Here is a 20,500-nt window from a genome sequence, read left to right on the forward strand (position 1 = left end):
AGCCGTGATATCGCCAACAGAAGCGGTTCGGAGTTCATAGTAAGAGAATTAGTGCCTTTGTGTATTGAAGCATCCGGAATTCTGTAGATGTTAAAGAAAATGCTCCCGATAAAGAGAAGTCCCCAAGCCTCAGTTTTACGGTCAGGTCAGGTGACCCTCGTGTTATACGATATCCTGTTCCAGCAAATATTAGACTTAAAATAAGGGATCGGACCACCTGAATGCAACACTACTCAAAAATAGACTCGGGGAACATTCCGTGATTAAAACCTATTAAAAGAATAACAAAAATGATTGTGCGTTACCTGTATCCATGTTTCTGATTGGCCATCTTGAATGTCAAATTGTTCCGTGGTTATTGTCCATCGTATAGACCAGTTATAAGATATTATTATTTGATTGAACATCTCTATATGTTTGTTCTTTAAGGAAGAAGGACATGTTGAAAGATGTCTTATACATCCAAGGTCGATCTGGTCGAGGCCAGGACTCTTGCACCCATCCATTCTATGTCAGGTTCCCCAGCAGAGGACAATGTGCCACCGGTCACGCAGGGGATAACTATCCAGCTAACCAAGGTTCAAAGTGAGGACAATTGGGAGGACATGGACGAAGGTGAACTGATCTTCAATCTGGATCAGGATAATGATGATGGAACCTTAGAATGTTCACCTGAGAAGGCTACATGTGCTTTATATGCCAATTCAGCCAGTGGCCGTGGGACTGCGGTCAATGAGCTTGCATTAGCTGCTTACGAGTGTGTGGGGGATGTGCTGTTGTCTAACGAGACCCAAAGAACCAATTCCCCTCTGTTGCCAAGTTCACCTACATCCAAACCTCTCGTGAATTTAGTGAAATCTGTGTCAACTGAAATTGATTCCAAGAACCCTTCACCCCAAAAAGCTCATCCACTGGTTAGTCTAGTCAAGTCCATCTCTACGGAAATCACCCGCCTGGAACCAGAGGTCACTCAGTCCAAGTCAGACTCCAAGCTCAACGTCCATCTCTGGAGGCAGATAACTCAAACGAAAAACAAAAATGGAGACTCCAGGACTGCTCCATCGTCCCCGAGCATGTCCCCGTCCGAGAACAAAGGAATGTTTTTTAATGTTCAGGAAGTAGAAGCCAGGTTTGAAGACACCAAGAGAAGGTTATCAGAAGCCATGCAAGAACCTTTGAGCATGCTCAGTAAGATTATTGGGGAGGACACGAGTACTACTCCAAAGTATAGGACTATGTCACCAGTATTCTGTACTCAAGACTCCCAGGGCAACCAGTTAAGGGACCAAGTACTCTTCGACGGAAAGAACACTTTGTCAATTTATGAAAGAGTGGAAGAGGAGGATAAGCAAATCTACATGGATCCTCTAAATAAATATTCCAAGTACAAAATTTGCTCCTATGGGGATGTTATTCAAGTAGTAGAGTTGGCAACCAATGACATCATAGAAGAAGACACAGATACGCCGCTTCCTCGTTGCCAAAATCCCCCGCCTCACAACGACGTGCCATGCAGCGCTCTGGTGTGTGTAGCCATCTTGGCTTACAACTTTTTCATTTGGCCTCTTCCTGCGTACATTTCGGGGCTTTTAATGGGCCTGGTCAGTGGATTCATCCTGGGATTTTTTATGATTTTATTCATGGTGCCCCAACCCAACTATTCTGGCAGAGATAGACGCGTCCTACAGGAGAATTTACAACCTCCTTTAATGGAACTAAAATCCCAAGAGCCCGATGTGCTGAGGGTAAGGAAAACCGACGTAACTATATACTCAGTAATTAAAAAAAAAAGGAATGGATTGATCCAGGAAGATGTGGATAGATCAAGTGGTCTACCTAGTGATCATGACAGAGGAACATCTGCTCAGTCATATAATCTTATGTTATTGAGCCTTCTGGTCAAAGTTCTAGTGAAGGATATTAAAAAGAACGCTTTGAGGAAGAGGAATTTGGTTTTAATAAAAAAAAAAAATTTTTTTTTAAAATTCTTCCGGCAAAAATATTTAGCAGGATCAAAGAATTCTGCAATAATGTGCGATATAGCTTATTTCTTATTTATAGGTAAATGACATTGTATCTGAACACTTAGTACATAAGCCTGGTGGTACGTAGTAGGGTAATTGTCCATAGGGCCAGACAAAGACCCTATGCCTACCATTGCACCCTCATCTCTCATCTTGGGCACCCCCTTTCCATAATTTCCCTCACTGCAGGGGTTGGGTCTTCCTCGATGGTTTAGTGGTGTTACGGGGTCTATTTAGCATACTTGGAGTATGCTGCCCAGAGCAGTGCCTTTTCTGGGGTGGGAGTGGCTTTGAGAAGGGGGCAGGGTGAGCCACACATAGGGACATGGCTAGCCACTGGCAGCAGGGGAAGTGGGTAGGGATTAAGTAGAACTGGGCCAAGGAGTGGGCGTGGTCAAATGACATTCCCCTTCCCAGAGAAAGAAGACACTGACCTGGAGACTCCGGGAATCAGGGCTTCATCTGGAGACTCCGGGTTAAACCCAGAGAGTTTGGAATTATGTTATTCCCCAAAGAGGCGAGTGGAAGGAAAACAGAACATCTCAACTCCCTGATATCACTATGCATTATAAGGGGGGTAACACCAGTGAGCTTATCCTGCAAGAAGATCTTAGCTGGCCCTGTATAATGTATAGAAAAACTAGTGAAGAGAGTTTTGAGAAAGCACCCACATTCCGTATGCATTATGCAGGGCCATCTCAACCATGAGGAAAAGCTCATTGGGGTTTATCCTTCAACAGAAGGGTCTTGGTATGAATGGGGATATCTTTATGGTCTCTGCTTGAAGGGGCAGATTTTTAGGGTAAATGGACAGATTTTGGGGGTAAATTAACATATTCTGGTTATTATGGAGAAAAGGAAAATCCTCAAGGTGAGAACATCATGGGGTTTGCTCCATCATATTCCAGATTTCTAAACGATTTTTGTACCTTCCATTTATTTTATTTCTCTTGCCTGTAATGTTAAGTGGAACCGCCTCCCAGCAGAAGTGGTAAAGGGTAATACGGGGGTGGGGAATTTAAACATACATGGGATAAATGTATCCTTATCCTGGTATGTTGATGACAAGACCAAGAACTCAATGAGGTTTTTACAGCACGTAAAATGGGCAGAATGGTTCTTATTGTATGTTTCATAGTTTTAATCTCCGCTTGAATATAGGTCACTCAGTTAATTATATCTGATAACTCCGGACAGCTTAGGGTTCCAATGAGAATCAGCATTAGAACCATATGGTTCCATGTTAGTCTTCTAATATAGGACATACTCCCTGTCTGCTCTATACACTTACCTTATTCCACAGCGCTCTACAATGGGTATATATATATATATATACCCATATATATATATATATATATATATATATATATATATATATATATATATATACATTAATGAGGCTCTGTCCTCCTATAATCTAGTTCCAAAAAGTGGGCAATTAATGTATATAAAATGTTTTAACCTCCAGGGCTGGATGAATGAAATGTTTTCCTACGACCCTGAAACCTACCACCCAGCACTCACTCACTCCGTGTTTGTCACGTTGGAGGGACCCACCATAAAGAGGTCCTACCCGAAAAGCAATCTTTCTCGCAGATCGACGTTCGGAGAGGAGATTCCCGAGGTGGTCTTTCTCAGTCATGGGGTCAATAACTTGACTAATGCGCAGGTAAAACTGTGTAAATAAACTAAACCAAGAGACGTACGTTGGGCAACATAAGTTGGGTTTGGTCAACAGTAGTCTTTACTGGTCGTCTCTGTCAGAGACGTCTTGCTTAGACATCTCATAGGTGACCCGTAGTGAGTATGCATGACCTGTGCTCTCTGTCCTGCCATAAAACCTTCAGTATGTTTTTGTCAATGATTTAACAAATATTTGCGATATTTTCCCCAATTATTGTTATACATCCAGAAAAATGAATCCAAGCTAAATAACAGAACAGATTAAGCTGAAGATGTCCATGTTTGCGTCTTCCAGTTTGTAGAAGAAGCCTTTCATATCCTCACAGATGCACGCACTTATACTTGACAATGTTAAACTATTTCAAGCAACTTGTCCTTGATAAGAGGTTTCTCTCCATTTCTGCTTACATATAGCTTTGGGTCAGGACATCATTTCCCAGTGATGTCCAAAATAACCCATATTCCATTAATATGGATATGATTATTTTGATTTTGGTTAGTTTATTCACTAACAACCTCTTATTATAAAACATAATGTTTCACCCAATCTGCAGCTCTTAATATCATTTCCAACAATTTCTTTGCGGTAGTAAATGGAGACTTTACATTTACGGTCGTGACCATCTCTGCAGGTATTTCTCTATCCGTATGGACTGGCTAAAAAGAGATTATGGAATAAGAAATATCCAATCTGCATCCAGCTCTGTGACGCACAACAGTCGACTTCCACCGATTTAGAATTGGGGGATACAGATAATTTGGAGGAAGAACATCCGAGGCATGACCATGATAACCCTCAGACAATATTCGGGGATTCCAAGGGTTCCATCTTGTTCCTCTTTGGAAGAACAGGAAGAGAGAAGGAAGAATGGTACCAATATCTGGTGAGAGCTTCCCGGGGCTTCACGAATGGGAAGCAAAGATGCGAGAGCAAAACAGGTAACTGCTCATGTGTTGTGTGCATGCGCGTCCGTTTTTTGCATCTACGAAGAATGAATAAATCAGGCCACCAATGTCCAACTTTATTATACACAAGTATGTGGTCGAGGGATTTTTTGGGCTTATTTTGAGCAAAATGATTGGGCTTCTTGGCTTCTACAACAGCTGTAGAGATGATCAGTCTGACTTTATGACTTTTTTCAACCATGTAATTCTTGTTGTTTTTGATAGTTTGCCATTATTATTATTATTATTATTATCATCAGGGGTCTTTGTCTTTGTCTAGGCTTACTCCTAACCCCCATGAGCAGCCCGTGCAGCAGCAGGGGAGGATCTGGGAACAGCACTGGGGAGACCACTGAGGACATCTCCTGCCTGTCCAGACCCAAGGAGTCAGCAGGGACCATCAAACAGAAAATCCACCTGGATTACACGGCCTACATGTCCCACTTTATCCCACCCGATCAACCCAGCCCCCTGCTGAGCCCTTGCCAGAGCGCTGCTAGCAGCCCCACTCCCGTGAGAAAGGTCATTATAATAATGTAACGTAATCATCACATTTTATTTTACATTTAGAACTTTCCAGATTTAAATAGAAATTATCTAAATCGATTATTAGTAGACTTGTGCATTCGTCTTCGGGGGAACATGGAAACGAACACGAAGAGTGCGTTTTCGTGTTCGTTCCGAAGACACGCCGAAGAGAAGACAGCGGCGGTAAAACGTAGGCGAAGACAAAGAATCACTCCACGAAGATCTTCGTGATCGTCTTCGTCTACCATTCCCCCCCCCCCCCCTTCTAACTTACCTTGTCTTCGCGGCATCGCAGCAGTTCCCAGAAGTGGAAATCCGCAGGTTCGCCATCACGGGTTATAGGGCAGTGCGAATGAGCTTATTGGTCGCCTACAGGGACCTCCTCTGGCATCAATCAATTGGTTGATGCCAGAGGAAGACCCTGCAGGTGACCAATAGGCTCATCCCACTGGTCTCCCTCCCTGTTCAATTAGTTAAATGTAATTTAACTAATTGAACAGGGAGGGAGACCAGTGGGATGTGCCGGGTAAGTTGCAGCATTGGGGTTTTAACCCCGTATTAACCCCTTAACCGGGGAAACGAAGAAAAACCAAACACGAAGAATGTCCAGGAATATTCGTCCGAAGAGAAGACGGGAACGAAGACGAACACGAAGAGCCCCCTGGTGCCCAAGTCTAATTATTAGAACAGTGGAAGCGAGAGCTCAAGAAGTTCCTAGTTCTATTAGGCACACATCTCAAAAATTCAGGGGTAACCATGAATTCTCGATTTTTCTAGAAGCCTCTCGGGAATCGTCCTACTCCCTGTAACGCCCATGTGTGCTGGATAAACGCGCTCATCGGACGCATTTTTTGGGATTTCTTGAGGGAGAAGTACTGGGAAGATATGGTGGTCAACAAGATTCAAAAGAAACTGAGTAAAATCAAGGTAGGGTTTGAAGGGTTATTTGATCAATGTTATTTTGAGTGTTTAGAAGAACGATGGGAATTTTAGTCCACACGTTGGTCAACCGTGTCATACCAAAGTATTGCGTGTAGACGCCAAGTCATGAATCTTCTTACCTGGAACACCTGTCTACTTTACATACTCTATTATCCCATAAAACAGTGAGATGAATAGACAATAATAAAGATAACCTGCGCATGTCTCCCCAGCTGCCTCACTTTATGAATGAGTTGACCCTTATGGCCTTGGAGATGGGGACATCTCTGCCAGAAATACTTTCTGCCTCGACCCCCACCATGAATGAGAGAGGTAAGAGATGCCTTCCTGTTTGTGTGACAGTATCGTCGGGGCAGTTGACTAAGCATTGGCTCAGGCACTTATTTACTAAACACCTGCTTTAGTAAATAAGTGCCTTAGTGTTGGTTGCACACATCATTTTTAAAGCTTATAGGAAGGAGTATTTAATTTTGATAAAAATAACCTCTTAAGTGCGAAGAGCTTGGAGAACCCTCAAGGATCATGTTGGATCTTTCCAAATTAGCGTCTCATCGGCATGGCGACCCCGCTGTGGACGGATCTCGCAGAGTCTTTTTGTGTTGTAATTAAATGATTCTGTTCTAGACAGAAGATATGCCCTCACTTCCAAAATCACACCACACAAATTTAGAACTGTTTAATATGCCCCGTCTGATGGCAGAACCCAAGTGCAGACAGAAATTTCAGCCGTAGTTATGCGCCAAGGATTGGCAGTGAGTTATAAGGCCTAATTTACAAAAAAACAGCTTGTTATTTAAGATTGGTGCACGGTCCTAGGCTGGACTGGGCCACTTGGTGGCTGCTGGCCTTAAAGTGCCGCTGCCGCCAAATCCTTCCTAGTCTGACTCTGATCATAGGCAATGGCGTGATGTTTGGGTTCTGCCCCCCCGCTCGTAAACCACGTTAATATGGTGGTACTATGGGGGCATTTGTTAAGTCCTTTGTCTATAGGTATCGAGTAGATAGTTGGCTCCTCTCGGGGAATAAGGCAGCACAGGCTTTTGTTTACCACGATGCACATTTAAAAGACCGAGACAGCGGCTCCGTGCTTCACGTTGTCATTTCTCCAGACTGGGCACACAAATGATCACATTAAATACTCATTAACTCTGCTCATGCAGAACAGTGAGAAGCGTTCAGACCGAGAGAGCACACAAATGATTACCGCATCTTCAAATCATCCATCTTATATTTTCTTCCCTTCGTTCTCCAGCCTTTCTTCCTAACCTCTATCCTCAGCCTTTTTTTTAAACCCATGTCTATACCCCGCGCTAAAATATTTCCCCCCAACAAATCTGGCTCAGGAAAGAAGAACAAAACATCTGTCCGTCGGAATCTCTGTAGTGTGGCCACCGTGTGCCTTTGCCCAAGAAGCCAGCGAAGTGTGATGTCATAGCATGATGTCATGGTCCAAATCATCAGAGCTCTGTGAGTGAGAGGAGCTACAGAGAGGGCACCACTCCACCACTGGGCGATGTCGCCCTCCAGAAGTCACTCTGTTGGTTTCTCCACCAGTCTAGCTGTTTCGTTCGTGGCTCCCTCGTGAGCGCGGCCTCCAGCTGGCGAGGGACATAAGCCTGTGTGTGGGATTAACAGCAGCAATTAGAAATCACAGCCCCAAAATAAATTGTTTTGCAGCGTACGGCTGTAAATTGCATGCAAAGGCTTTAATCGGGGGATTATCAGCCAACGCGTTCAAAATCTTTTAACTCTTTGCTCTCACCGGAGCAACGCTTTACACGGAGCTAACAAAAATAAATAAATTAATATTATTTTAATGCATTTTCTTAAAAAAAAAAAAAAATTATTCACCGGTTCTGTGTTTCTTAAAGATTTTTAATATGTTTTATAAGATTTTATATGTTATTCTTTGCGGTCTTTCTCCAGGTCTATGGATCAATCTAGACGTTCACTACAGCGGCTCCTTCCAAGTGACATTAGAGACCAAAATGAATTTATCCAAACTGGGGAAAGAGACAGCAATGGACGAAGATGGTCAAGCAGAAGACGGGATTGAAGGGTAATGACTGGCCGTAGCGGCTTTGTATGTCCCTGCTTACCTTCGGTGCTTATAAATCCAAAGATCTAAAGGCTAAACACGTTCTGAATGGGAAATAGAAAGTCTCTTAGTGTTGTTGCGGCAGGCGGTGCATTAATTATAGGTATTAATATGTTAAACATAGTTGTTTGTGAGCACCCGGCAAGAACGAGAAACTCGATACAAGAAATATATCCCTATGTGATCTCAGCTGGGTCCATCCCACCAGACCATCGATGAGAGGAACGTGGTGGGCTTCACCCGTTCCTCACCAGCCTCCTCCTTTCATTTGGCGGAAGCATAGATCAAATGAGTTACTAAAACCGGTTGCTAGAAAGGCATATTAAACGCTACATTGTTCCATCTTTCTTTTTTTTTATTTTCTGGAATTAATTAGATGCTGCCTCGAGGCTTAATGAGACCTTCTGCTTCAGCTCGTTTCTAATTAGGGCATGCAAGAAGCACAGATGTGCCGGAGACTAATGTGCTCTTCTCACTTACAGTGCTGTACATTATAAAACATTTTAATAATAATACTAATATTAATACTAATAATAATAATAAACTATTGCGGGTGATCTCCAGTTCGGTTATTATTATTATTATTATTATTATATTTTAAATCCTACTATCTTTGGATGATTTTGGCTTCCACATACAGAAAAACATTTTTTTTTTCTGTAATTAATTCAGACTTATTGGCAGAAGGTGAGAAACAGCCGTGACGTAAGTGTAAAATGACGTAAATTGGCTGCTATCGGCTGTTTGTCAAGCGGAATAACAATGCCAGAAATGGGGAAAGTGTCTGATTCTGTGGAAACTGATAATTCTAAGAACAGCTGAAAAAGTGATACTCATTTAGGTGATGGAGGCCGCGATAGGGAGGCCTGGCACGGTGGCGTCATAGGTCCTCTGTATCGTAAATTTACCCCAATGCACCCTTTGGGACCCGGGTAGCCCCTTTCAACTAACACCCAATAAAAAGTCATTTTTCCATAAAGTCCCCAAAAATTATTGTTCTGGAACTGGTGAAATGTTTAATTGTCAGAAAACCTATTTTTTTCTATCTATAGACCTCTTAATCCAAGAGCCCGGATATTCACGGACAGCGACGAGGAGTCTTCCAGTGCCGGGTCTTCTGAAGATGAAGAGATCTCTGTTGCTGAGGCGCCAGGAGCTGTGGGAGAGAGATTAAACCCGACTAACGCTGAAGGGTACAGCATTTTACTTTTTCATATGTATATAAATTTTTTATTATTATTATTATTTTTTTTTTCTTATTGATCAGAAATTATTTTCTGCTTGATCACAAACCCTAGTACTTGATACAGTAATAACCCCCAGCGCTGTATACAGTAATGTCGGTCGGTGACAAAAACCTCGCATTTTGTTCCAATAAACTCCCTTTATCTGCAAACCTGGAGCCGCCGTTGCTGTCAGTCATGTGATATTTTGGGTGACTTTCCTGCAGCTTTACAGGTGGAAACAGCACCAGTCGCAAAATTCTACGCTTTGTGGATAAAATTACGAAATCCAGGTACTTCCAGAAAGCAACCGAAAACGAATACATCAAGAGGAAGATTGAGGAGGTGTCAAACACCCCACTACTGCTTACCGTGGAGATCCAGGAACTGGAGGGGTCTCTGGCTGTGAATATCCCCCCACCACCCACCGACAGAATATGGTAAAATCACTCAGGATCCTAAGTTCCTTTTACGTTCTTCGTGGCGAGACCAACATACCTCCTTACGGGTGTGGGATCCGGTCTAGAACGCCATAGAATGCTAATCAATTGTCTAGAACGCCATAGAATGCTAATCAATTATCTAGAACGCCATAGAATGCTAATCAATTGTCTAGAATGTTATAAAATACTAATCAATTGGACTAGGAACCCTAGCATGCAAAGTCTACAGGATCCTTCCGACCATTCAGCCCCCTTATAAAAAAGTTAATATGAAAGATGGGGGTATAAATTGGAAATTATTAAATCTTAGAATTTTTGAAATAATTTTTTTTATTGTTTTTAAGTCTTTTTTTATTCTCCTCCTTGGAAAAGTGTCTTTTTTTTTTTTGCTGTTTTTTTTACTCATCCAGGTACAGCTTCCAAACTCCTCCACGGGTGGAGATGAAGGTCCGTCCGAAGCTCGGCGACAGGGAGGTGACATTCATTCACGTGACAGAATGGATCGAGAAGAAACTGCAGGACGAGTTTCAGGTTCTTCCCCCCCTTTTTAGTGTCGCACATTTACGGCCACTTTATGATTTAACGTTGAATTTATCATTTTGCTGGATTCAGGCTTACTGTGTTTTGTTGGGGGGTTTTTTTTCCTACAGAAAATTTTGGTGATGCCAAACATGGACGACTTGTACTTTCCGATCATGCACTCCGCTGTGGAGAGCTCCAGACAGCACCAGGTGGAACCGGAAAAACCACCCATTGTGTGAGCAATGGGAGAAAACGTTCTATACATGGATACTTTCTAGATACTCTAGAACCGCCAGGAATTATTCGATTTGTAGCACATGACTTGGAAGCACCTTGGAATATAACGCAGATGGATTTCGAAGAGCATGACTTTTCAAGAGGCAATTTATGGGCAGAATGAGCAGAACAATCCCAACACATTCTTCTCTGCGATATACCGGGGTCAGATTAGTCCTAAATTCCTAACACTTTGTTAACCAACCTTTTTCATTAAATGTGTTGCAATTTATCGGTGTAATGTTGTAGAACCCTCAAAATCATTTCTCCGTTGCCCCCCCCCCTGAATGTTGACAATGTAAAGCAATAAATAATCACCCAGGTCCGGCTAATCCATAGCATCGCTCCCCACATCCAATAAATGAAAGAGTTATCATTTAATTTAACATTATTACCGTATTATTGTTTTTTACTTTGTCGAGTTTATGTAGAATCATAATGGAAACAGAATAAAGTGTCAAACATGGTCTGAATGTTACTTGCAGATATGGAGACACGTTCTATGTGCTTTGAAACTGGATTTCCTCAGGATAGATCTGGGGTTTTCGGGATTTTTATGGATTTCCAGCTGACCTCATTTCAGTACCCCCCCCATATTGAATGTCCATAGATAACAAGGCAAGGTTGGAGCAATTCCAGACAAACTCCTACATTCAGACCAGTTGCCACAGGAGCCGATGGAATCTTCTCACCAGTAATTATGATGACTACTGGAGTATTCATTTAACTCTTATATTATCAGGTCACTTTAAATAAGTATTTTATCGCATATAATATACTTCATTTCTAAAACAAAAAAAAAGGTATCCTTCTTTCCTAATGTTTGAACTTTTCCCCTCATTGAGTTATATTGGTCAAACAGAGACTGGCCCATTCTTGGGTTTATAGTTACACCAAACAGTGGCTTTAGGTGAGATGAAATGGGTTGTAAGTCACTAAAGGTCACCCGCAAACAGATCATTCACAAGAAAAACATGAAATGACTTAATACGATGAGGTTGTTTTATTAGGAGGACAGTGAAAGAAATTCCGTGACGTTTATAATTCTTCAGCCGGCTCCTGTTTTTCTTTGATCAGATGTTTCTTCTGGGGACCCTGTAAAAACAAAAAAGAGTTAGACCTAAGTTTTTATACTTCTAAGCGCTTGGTTTCTAGAGCGAGCACCGATACCGCGTAGAAGAAATGAATGGCGTAGAGTTATTGACGTGTCTGTTGATCTGGAATTCTACCAGGTTCTGATGGAATGGAATGACATGTTTAGCTTTCCTTCATTGAAGCCATAGGTGGGTACGTATAGGCATTGTCCTAGGAACGTATACGGCACTAAGGAACGTATAGCACAGAAGAGACCGGCAGTAAGGAAGGCCTGGATGGACATTACACATACCATAAAGGCTCTTTTCTCCTGGTGGGTCTGGAAGCATCCGTGGCCAAACTTGGACGTGGTGTCAATAAACTTCAGCTCAACAGGGTCCAGGGCTTTGCGGCTGGTGTGAACCAACAGGGACTGGTGGGAAATAAACAGAACAGGAGAAATGTGGAGCAAGAACAAGCTGCTAATCACTAGAACCTTTCTAGGCTCACTTTTTGGTTCGCAGAAGATGTTTTCGCCCCACTCTATAGTTATTTGGGGTTTTTTAAGCTGCCGTTGTTTAATAAAGATTTTTTTTAAATCAACTTATTATTTTTTCTCACAAGTGGAATCGTTTTCTTTTGCTTTGTTCTTATTTGGTTGTTTCTACAAGGAAATACTGTTTTTTTTGGGGGGGGGTGACATGGGGACAGCCTCACCTTTCTCAGGGTCAGGACTCTCTTTTTTGTTCCCACGACACAACCCTTCACCATCACAAAGTCGTTGTTGACCGGCCCATAATGGGGGAATCCTCCCTGTACACAATATAAAGAAAAAAATGAGGAAAAGGAAATAAAACAAAACATGGGAGCGACTGGTTAACATTTCATCTGGCCACAGACTAAAAAAAATGTAGTTAAAAAGAAATCATAAATCAAAAGTCTCATTAAAAGGGTTTTTTGACATTTATATGCAATTGATATCATATTTTGGTTGTTACTGTGATACTAAAGTTTATTTGCAGACTAGGAGTCACTACAGGGGGTACTTGTGTGGATTTTTCTTGGTACCTCCTAATTGTGCTGACCGCTTTAAAGGTGCTATTCGCTTAGAAAGGGGTGAGCCTGGGGTTAATGGCGCATCCCCCCCCCCCCCCCCGATCAAATACTTACAAATACATAAACACCCCCCCTCCTCCTCTGCCTCCCTCTACTCATCTGCCCTGCACCACTAACCCTAGGCTCACCCCTGTCACTCTAACACACACACACTGACACCAAACGCTAACACACACACTCATGCTAACACCATAAACCATACACTATATAAGCAGCCATACACACGCTAATACTATGCACTGACATCCACACACACTCTAACTCCTTACACTAACATCCACACACACTAACACCATACACTGACATACACTCGGTTGCCAGAACGCCCATGGCAGCCCGATGCAGATATACGAATCATGCTCTATACCTGGGGTCCCGTTGGTAGGAAAAGCCCACCATTCAAAATACAAAACACAAACATAAAGATCTCAAACGTGACAAATTCTCTTGAAGACTAAAATGGACAAACTGCGGAGGGAAGCAATTATCAGCACGCCATGCGTGAGGCGTCACCGACTAATTATGTAATTATTTTTCTCATTATTTATTGATTTATGTAGAGTCATCATATTCTGCAGCAGTTGATATTCTAATCTCCTTACCAGTGGTGTAATGGATTTGTCTGTGATGTCGTACTGCGTTGCTGCGTTATTCTTGACAATTTTGCCTTCCTGCATATGTATTCCTCGTCCGACGCGATAAATCTGTGTGACGAAGAAATCATTCAATTAGTAATTAAAGCAGAGATCGGCCAAAAGGACAACTGGGGGATCTCAGTAGTTCCGCAGGTTGCTTCTATGATAAAGCCACGATATCTGTATCTCATTCAACATTTAGTACAGCCGTAAGTCACCATTACTGTCAGGGCGGGTCAACAGACAATACAAAGTAATAAGGGGCATTCCCCCCCCCCAAGTACCTTCTTGTTGATTTCCGTACGATGGTGATAGCCCTTCTGGCCAGCCCGGGCCATGCTATAGGAGACTCTTGCCGGGTGCCATGCTCCAATACAGGCCACTTTTCGTAGACCCTTGTGTGTTTTGCGTGGCAGTTTTTTGGTGTGCCAGCGGGAGGTGACACCTTACACACAAAAAAATGTAAAAAGATGAGAACTGCCCATATCGCTTAAAGCATGAGTCTCAAAGATGTTGCTGTTGGTTAATGCCGGCTGCCATGTACCAGAGGTCGATGGAGGTAGTCACCTTGGTCATCCTTGGGCAATGTTGGTCATCGTTGGACATTGTTGGCCATGTAGCTGCCTGCCTTTGTGCACACAGGGCACGGTGGTAGTGCACACTCACAAGAGTTCCAGCTAAAGGGAACCCAGTCCTGTCTCTCTTATTGTGGGCCTTCAGAGCCATCGCTCCGTTCCCCTACAGTACTCCACTATCTTTGCACCCTGTCACCTCTGGCAATGCTATCACTGCATTTGCTTAGGGGTGCTCCTAGAGCTCTGTAATATACGTTGACCGTTCCTAGGTCCTGCTGTTCCTCACCCAGTCCCCATCATCCCCCCTACCAACCTATTCCCTGTCCAAAACATGTATAATACATCGAGAACGAATAACGCTCAGCATTTACCTTTCACTCCTTTGCCTTTGGTGACTCCAATGACATCAATCATCTCATCCTGGCTAAAAACAGAGTGTACGGAGATCTGCTTCTCCAGCTTCTCGTGGGCCCAGTCCACTTTCTCAGCCACGGTGCCACCATTCAGCTGGATTTCCATAACGTGGGCTTTCTTTTGCCGCAAGGGAAGGAGCTTCATCTACCCAGGGCAGACACAGTCAAACAGAATAAGAATGAATGCATTGAGGAGGTGTTTCTTGCGTCCAGCCTTGATCTGTGAGCCATACTCACCTGAGTGTGGACAATAACCCGGATAACCTTGCAGTACTTTTTCATTGCCTCAAAGTCTTTCTCCAGCTGTTTCTTGCCTTCGGCGTCCTGCCATTTCTTGCAGTATTTGGTAAAAGACTTCTTCTTGCTCTTGTACCTATGGGAACAAGTAGACAGAGGGTCAAAGTTTATGTTGTGACGTCACTCTAACCCATAACTCTCATTGGTTCCTCCTCACCAGTTTCTGTAGAAGCGTCTCTTGCATTCATCGCTGATGTGTTCTGCAAAGATGGTCTTCAGACTCCGTAAGCCCCGTGGTGTTTCCACGTAGCCCACTATTCCCACCACAACCAACGGCGGCGTCTCGATAATCGTCACCGCTTCCACCTCCTCTCGCTTGGAAATCTCTGAGTGTTAATGGAACACGGTTATGGAACACTTGAGTAAAGGAGAGAATAATAATAATAACCCTACTATTTGCCGTGATGGCTTCATTTATGGATAGAGGTCACTTACTGAGTCCCGGCCTGTGGATTTCCCTAAGTATGTGGGTCATACCAGCCTTGTATCCCAGGAAGGCTGCTAGGTGGACAGGCTTGCTTGGGTCGTCCTTGGGCCATGTCTTGACTTTGCCCCGGTGGCGGTGGCTACGCTTGTGCTTCAGGAAGCCAAGGTGTCCATGCCGGGGGGCTGAGAACTTGCGATGAGACTATGAAAGACGACAAGAGAAGAATAAATACAAAAGCAGCCTGACCCATGACAGCCCCAGGTGACTGATGATCAAGGAAATATATATATATAGTAGTCGTGTAGTCCAGGAGACCTCTGTGGTGTTAACGTGCTTACGTGACACTTTGTCTTCCTCCACCAATGATGGTCCACTAAATAAGCGTCATAAGAGTCTAAAAATATCTTAAAACTGCATAACTAGCTTTTTAGACACTTTTAATGTTTTGTTAATTCATGTAAAGTAACTTTAGACTCCAAAAAAAAATCCTGTAAATAGACAAAAAAAGAGAACGTTGGCATTTTCTGGATGACTTAGTTAACTACAAAGCCAGAAACAAAGAGCTTCAGTAACAGCGTTGCCTAGAAGTGGATGATACATTTAGGTTTCGTTCCCTATCTACATTTTGGGGAAACGTGACGTCTTGCTTCCCCCCCCCTAAAATCTAGAAGTGCCCAGGGCTGCAGTCATCACACGTGGTTCCTGTTAAACATCTTGCTAGATGAGTTAGGAACGCGCTCTGGAACGGCAGCGAGAGATTCACCGCGACTGTAAAGTGATCCTGGTGCTTCTGTGAGATCACTCACCTCTAAATATCACTCTCTTACACATTTACTCTAACGCCACGACGCAGCGGACTTGGACTGAGCCGGCCCTCGGCCCCCCAGACACGCGCTGCTTCTATCTGCCGTTACGTTTTATAATTCAGATTAAATATTATGCATTTATTTCCATTAATGGAGAATAAGGACACATAAAAACATAGAACCTGCTGGCAGATCGGCCCCATTCGGCCCCCGTCTAGTCTCACTGTTTCTCCTGCTGTAAAGACTCGAACCGTCGTTGGGCTCGTATTAGATTCAGGAGCCGTATGTCTATCCAATGCATGTTTAAATCCCCCTCACTGTATTACCCTCTACCACTTCTGCTGGGAGGCTGTTCCACTTATCTACCACCCTCTCAGTAAAATAACATTCCTTACATAAATACACAGATACAGATTAAGGCTCTCACTTATTACTTTCTTTTACTTTTTCCCTCCACATGTAGAAAACCACAAACAATATATTTAACCCCTAACAAAAAAAAACAACAATACATTTATTCTCCATCACCCCCCTCCACCCCCCCAAAAAAGATCTGAATCCCTTTTCGAGTTAATTACAGAAAGATAAGTTAAAAAAAGAACCATCCACCATCTGGGGGGGTAATTGTTTGTGATCTCTTTTCTCAAGGGTTAACCGATGCTTTCTTGTACAAAACTAATGAAAATGAGCAAAAATCGAAAAGTTTAGAAAAGCATACAGACCATATCACTCGCCCCGCCGCTGGCTGCCGTCGGAAAGAGGGCTTCGCCGAGTGTTGATCGACTCTGATACTTAACAATTTGCCAACACAAATTTAGATTCTGGCTTGGCGTCCTTTTGATATTCATTTCAAACCCAGGGGAAGACGGAACGGGTGATATTAATAATCAGGCCGTCCTATGGGGGAAGGTCACATGTCGTTGTTTTGATTTATTACCTGGGTGATCTTAAACCTATGAAGGTGGCAACGCGATGATACCATGGACACCGGAGCAGCCATAGTCCAGGATTAGGTGCCGCTGCGTGTCAAGGGAGAATCCTCGGGGAGGGATGGATGGTGGCAGATCCTTACGGTCACCCGGTGATTTACACCGTCGAGTCACAATGTGTTTTATTTACAATGCCGCAGTTGAGATACCAAAATAAAGGAAGCTCGATTGAAGACACCTTTCTGATTTCTTAAGGAAAGTTTTCCAAGGGTAGCCAAGGAACCTTTTGGTTACCTGAAAGCTGGCTTGTTGAAGGCGGGCAAATATTTATAGTCTCTGGATCTGCGGATTTCATTAGTGCCTCAGATGAGGAATGAGGGGACAGACACTCCATAAGTAGCCGTATCATAGAGCAATGACTGGATTTATCCTAGGGGGTCGTGTACGGCGGCAGGTTGCCAGGATCTCCTTTGATCTCCGGGCTGGAGGGACCAATTCTCTACCAAGTTATGCCAATTTTCTCCTCATCCAACGCTTTTCCCACCCCTACCATTAGCTGCATCGCTTCCCTGTCCTTCCTCCATATGAAAACACACATACAAAAGCAACAGGGGCTTCAATAACCTCAATAAAGTGCTATTCACTAATGCGTGATGACGTACCCGGAAGCGTTTACATCTATTTAAATGGACAGCCGGCGTTATACGAGATTATATATGATTTTCTCCGTCGTTTGATTTGTTTTTTCTCCTGAGGAAGCCGACGACCCATCGGCGAAACGCGTTGAGAGACAATAAATTGGAGAGATTTTATTACCATGCACTGGATGATCTATTTCAACACGCTTTTGCACAATACTCTTTGAGTTGTGCTACATCTCAATTGTAAGTGTATATTGATCTTTTAAGATCAATTTATTGAGGATACTGCACCATCCTGGTTTATGTTTGCTTTTACAGAATACAGATTTTAGAAGCCTGAAATTTGATGAGCCTGCTTTATCCAGTCCTTTTGTGAGTGGAACTTACAGTATATACAATCCTTTATTTTCTGACAATGTCACACTATTGGTTTTGTTTTTGTTTTCTTCCCCCATGTATATGCGCTCCATTATCCCTTGTCTGTTTCAAAACTATTGCGCTGTTTTATATTTTAAACCAGTTGTAGTTTTTGCGCCAAAATATAATGTTTTCAGGACGCTGCATATCAGCCGTTTGTATGAGTTCAAACTCTGTTATCTGATCCCCGATCTACTAAACACCGCGACTCCTTATCATACTGCCTGTGGGGAACCCATAGAATGGGTTAGTCTTAATCACCCAGCCGGACACTCTGACTAATGAAAGTCTAAGAGGAACGGACTTCATTAGCATTGCCTTAAAGCATCAGCTCAGTGTGGTGTTTGAGACGGGAAAGTCACCCAAAATATCACATGACTGCCAGCAACGGCACCTCCAGGTCTGCAGAGAAAGGGAGTTTATTGGAACAAAATTAGATAAAAACAGGTTTTTGCCAAATTGTAAATTAACTCCTTCTTAAAAATGGCAGCATAAATAATGGTCTCCTTGGTAAAATAGTAACACTTGCGCAGGAAGCCCTGATGCGCCCCATTTATTAAAATAATGCCCTTTCCAGCCCTACATGGTATCCCCATACCGCCCCCTGCTGGCTAGATTACGCGCCACTTCTGTGAGGTTTTATTTGTAACCGAGGCTTGGAACGCAAGTCTCGCTCTCATTGGCTGTTCTCATTATTTGACTGTATATTAGCTGCCCGGGCAAAGCCTGTCTACAACTCCTTCTTGTTTGTTAATAATCCTGTTGATGAGGGTATTAGCTTGCGGGTGTTAGCTATATCGCTCACCGCCTGTGAGAAAAAAAAAAAAAAAGAGCTCGGCTGTGCTGTGTGCAGGTTTGAGCCCTCCCAGCCGCCGTCGCGCGTCCTGTGTCCGCCATATTTGCAAGTGCAGGGCCGGGGTGACCTGAGAGATGCCGTCCGACCATGATAAGGACGTGTACCCGGAGCCCTCCAACCGCACTCCGGTCCCGGACCGGCAGAGCGGCCTCCCCAACCCCTCGATCATCCTAGGGAAGGTCTTCTACTATGCGGTGGATTTACCGGTTACCTCCTTCCGCGGTGAGTGGCGTTGCCCTAAGGGTCAAGGATAGGGGAGCCTAGGGGCAATCTGACAGGCTATGGGGCAGGATATAAGGGCATTATTCTCATTTTGTCTTTTGTTCTCCGGTGTGTGCCCCCCAACCTGTCATCTTGCCCCCTTTACCCTTCAGTATGTGCCCCCCCAACCTGTCATCTTGCCCCTTTATCCCCCCCATAACCTGTTACTTTAGTCCGTACCCCAACCTGTCGCCCTGTCTGTAAATACCACTAGCATGTAACCCTGTACCCTTCAATAAATGCCCCATATGACAAAAGGTCATTTGTTAGTACTTTTATGGACACATCGGCAGCTGGGTGATAAAAGGGCGAGAGAAGACGTTATACGGAAGAATCTGGAGATCTTTGTATTTAAGCATATTGACGAAAAAGTACCAAACCTGGGAAAAACTGCATTGATGATGTAATGTGACGGCTTTAATCCGCCAGATTGGGTTGAGCGCCAGCAAGCGAAGAATAAGTATTATTACTACCATAGAAACTTCCGCCGCGTGCCGGACCTATCGGAATGCGAAGTCGGGGACTACTTGTGTTACTTTGAAGCCGAAATGCAGTGGAAGAGGGATCAGTGAGTATCTTTATTAATGCAGTATGAAAAAACATGGTCGGGGTGTGGGGGGCGAAATACCCAAACTTTGGCAAACTTGCATTTCCGGCTGCCTCTTATTGTATAAACGCTGTATTTTTTTATTTTTTTTTAGCAAAGTTGATCAAGAAATAGTGAAGATCATACAGGAGAGGCTGAGAGCGTGCCAGCAGAGGGAAGGTCAGAGCTACATCCAGAACTGTGCCAAGGAGCTGGCCCAATTTGCAGAGGTGGCAAAGGGTTACCAGTCTAGATGTAAGTTGTCTATTTTGGCGGGCAGAATAACTAGAAAAGGAGGATATCTAGGAATAATTACCTTTTTAAGTCCAAACCGCATTCAGCAGTGATAGCAGCGTAGACCTTAAAGGAGTCTCTTGCTCTGATGTTCCTGAAGTTTGGCGAGATCCGTATTGAGATGCCCAGGAGAATATAACCGGATAGATGCCTCTCGGAGCATGACAATTTCTTTGCTTCCTATTTAGATGGTGATCTCGGAGCGTACGGTAATGCTAGAAAATGTCTCATGAAACAGAAACACAGAATGATCGCAGAAAGGAAAGCTGCAGCAGCAGCAGAAGAAGCAGCAGCCTCATAAACGGAACAAAAGCGACGGAGGCGGTCAGCCAGCCCGTGTGTGTTTTCACTTGTGTCGTAATCCTGGAAACTGTAAAACCTAATAAATATTATACGTTGGGTATGAGTGTTATTGGCGCTGGGAATGGTGGCTTTTAGGTCTATTACCAAACATTTGCGGGTGTAAAGCTGAACCCGTTCACCCAACCG

At 43.5% G+C, this 20,500-nt stretch overlaps 3 protein-coding genes across 3 annotated transcripts; 2 read left to right on the top strand and 1 right to left on the bottom strand.

Moving 5' to 3' along the window:
• The first annotated feature begins 449 nt into the window (after window positions 1-449).
• LOC149285793 (testis-expressed protein 2-like) lies at window positions 450-10,647 on the top strand. Its single transcript, XM_089494853.1, has 11 exons — window positions 450-1,745; window positions 3,493-3,693; window positions 4,340-4,646; window positions 4,933-5,174; window positions 5,958-6,107; window positions 6,335-6,434; window positions 8,049-8,181; window positions 9,273-9,413; window positions 9,671-9,883; window positions 10,297-10,417; window positions 10,537-10,647. The coding sequence occupies exons 1-11, from the start codon at window positions 450-452 to the stop codon at window positions 10,645-10,647; spliced, it is 3,015 nt and encodes a 1,004-aa protein (XP_089350979.1).
• A 1,056-nt stretch (window positions 10,648-11,703) lies between these two features.
• LOC149285794 (large ribosomal subunit protein uL3-like) lies at window positions 11,704-16,771 on the bottom strand. Its single transcript, XM_089494993.1, has 10 exons — window positions 16,750-16,771; window positions 15,230-15,422; window positions 14,952-15,120; window positions 14,735-14,870; window positions 14,456-14,642; window positions 13,794-13,954; window positions 13,477-13,578; window positions 12,476-12,571; window positions 12,072-12,191; window positions 11,704-11,779 (listed from the first exon to the last, which is right to left on the bottom strand). The coding sequence occupies exons 1-10, from the start codon at window positions 16,750-16,752 to the stop codon at window positions 11,723-11,725; spliced, it is 1,224 nt and encodes a 407-aa protein (XP_089351119.1). The 5' UTR covers window positions 16,753-16,771; the 3' UTR covers window positions 11,704-11,722.
• A 2,173-nt stretch (window positions 16,772-18,944) lies between these two features.
• Window positions 18,945-20,312, top strand: LOC149285795 (NADH dehydrogenase [ubiquinone] 1 beta subcomplex subunit 10-like). The gene is made up of 4 exons (XM_089494854.1): window positions 18,945-19,092; window positions 19,561-19,699; window positions 19,833-19,972; window positions 20,200-20,312. The coding sequence occupies exons 1-4, from the start codon at window positions 18,945-18,947 to the stop codon at window positions 20,310-20,312; spliced, it is 540 nt and encodes a 179-aa protein (XP_089350980.1).
• The last annotated feature ends 188 nt before the right edge of the window (window positions 20,313-20,500 follow it).

Source organism: Sceloporus occidentalis, unplaced genomic scaffold, assembly GCF_023333645.1.
Source record: "Sceloporus occidentalis isolate IW3139 unplaced genomic scaffold, rSceOcc1.0.p SCAF_76, whole genome shotgun sequence".
NCBI classification, from domain to species: domain Eukaryota; kingdom Metazoa; phylum Chordata; class Lepidosauria; order Squamata; family Phrynosomatidae; genus Sceloporus; species Sceloporus occidentalis.

Coding starts and splice junctions, on each gene's coding strand:
- LOC149285793 (XM_089494853.1), top strand. CDS start 450: ATGTCTTATACATCCAAGGTCGATCTGGTCGAGGCCAGGACTCTTGCA. Junction 3,694..4,339: donor ATAACTTGACTAATGCGCAG/GTAAAACTGTGT, acceptor CCATCTCTGCAG/GTATTTCTCTATCCGTATGG. Junction 8,182..9,272: donor GCAGAAGACGGGATTGAAGG/GTAATGACTGGC, acceptor TTCTATCTATAG/ACCTCTTAATCCAAGAGCCC.
- LOC149285795 (XM_089494854.1), top strand. CDS start 18,945: ATGCCGTCCGACCATGATAAGGACGTGTACCCGGAGCCCTCCAACCGC. Junction 19,093..19,560: donor ACCGGTTACCTCCTTCCGCG/GTGAGTGGCGTT, acceptor TTAATCCGCCAG/ATTGGGTTGAGCGCCAGCAA. Junction 19,973..20,199: donor AAAGGGTTACCAGTCTAGAT/GTAAGTTGTCTA, acceptor CTTCCTATTTAG/ATGGTGATCTCGGAGCGTAC.
- LOC149285794 (XM_089494993.1), bottom strand. Junction 15,121..15,229: donor AATCCACAGGCCGGGACTCA/GTAAGTGACCTC, acceptor ATTAACACTCAG/AGATTTCCAAGCGAGAGGAG. Junction 12,192..12,475: donor GAGTCCTGACCCTGAGAAAG/GTGAGGCTGTCC, acceptor ATTTCCCACCAG/TCCCTGTTGGTTCACACCAG.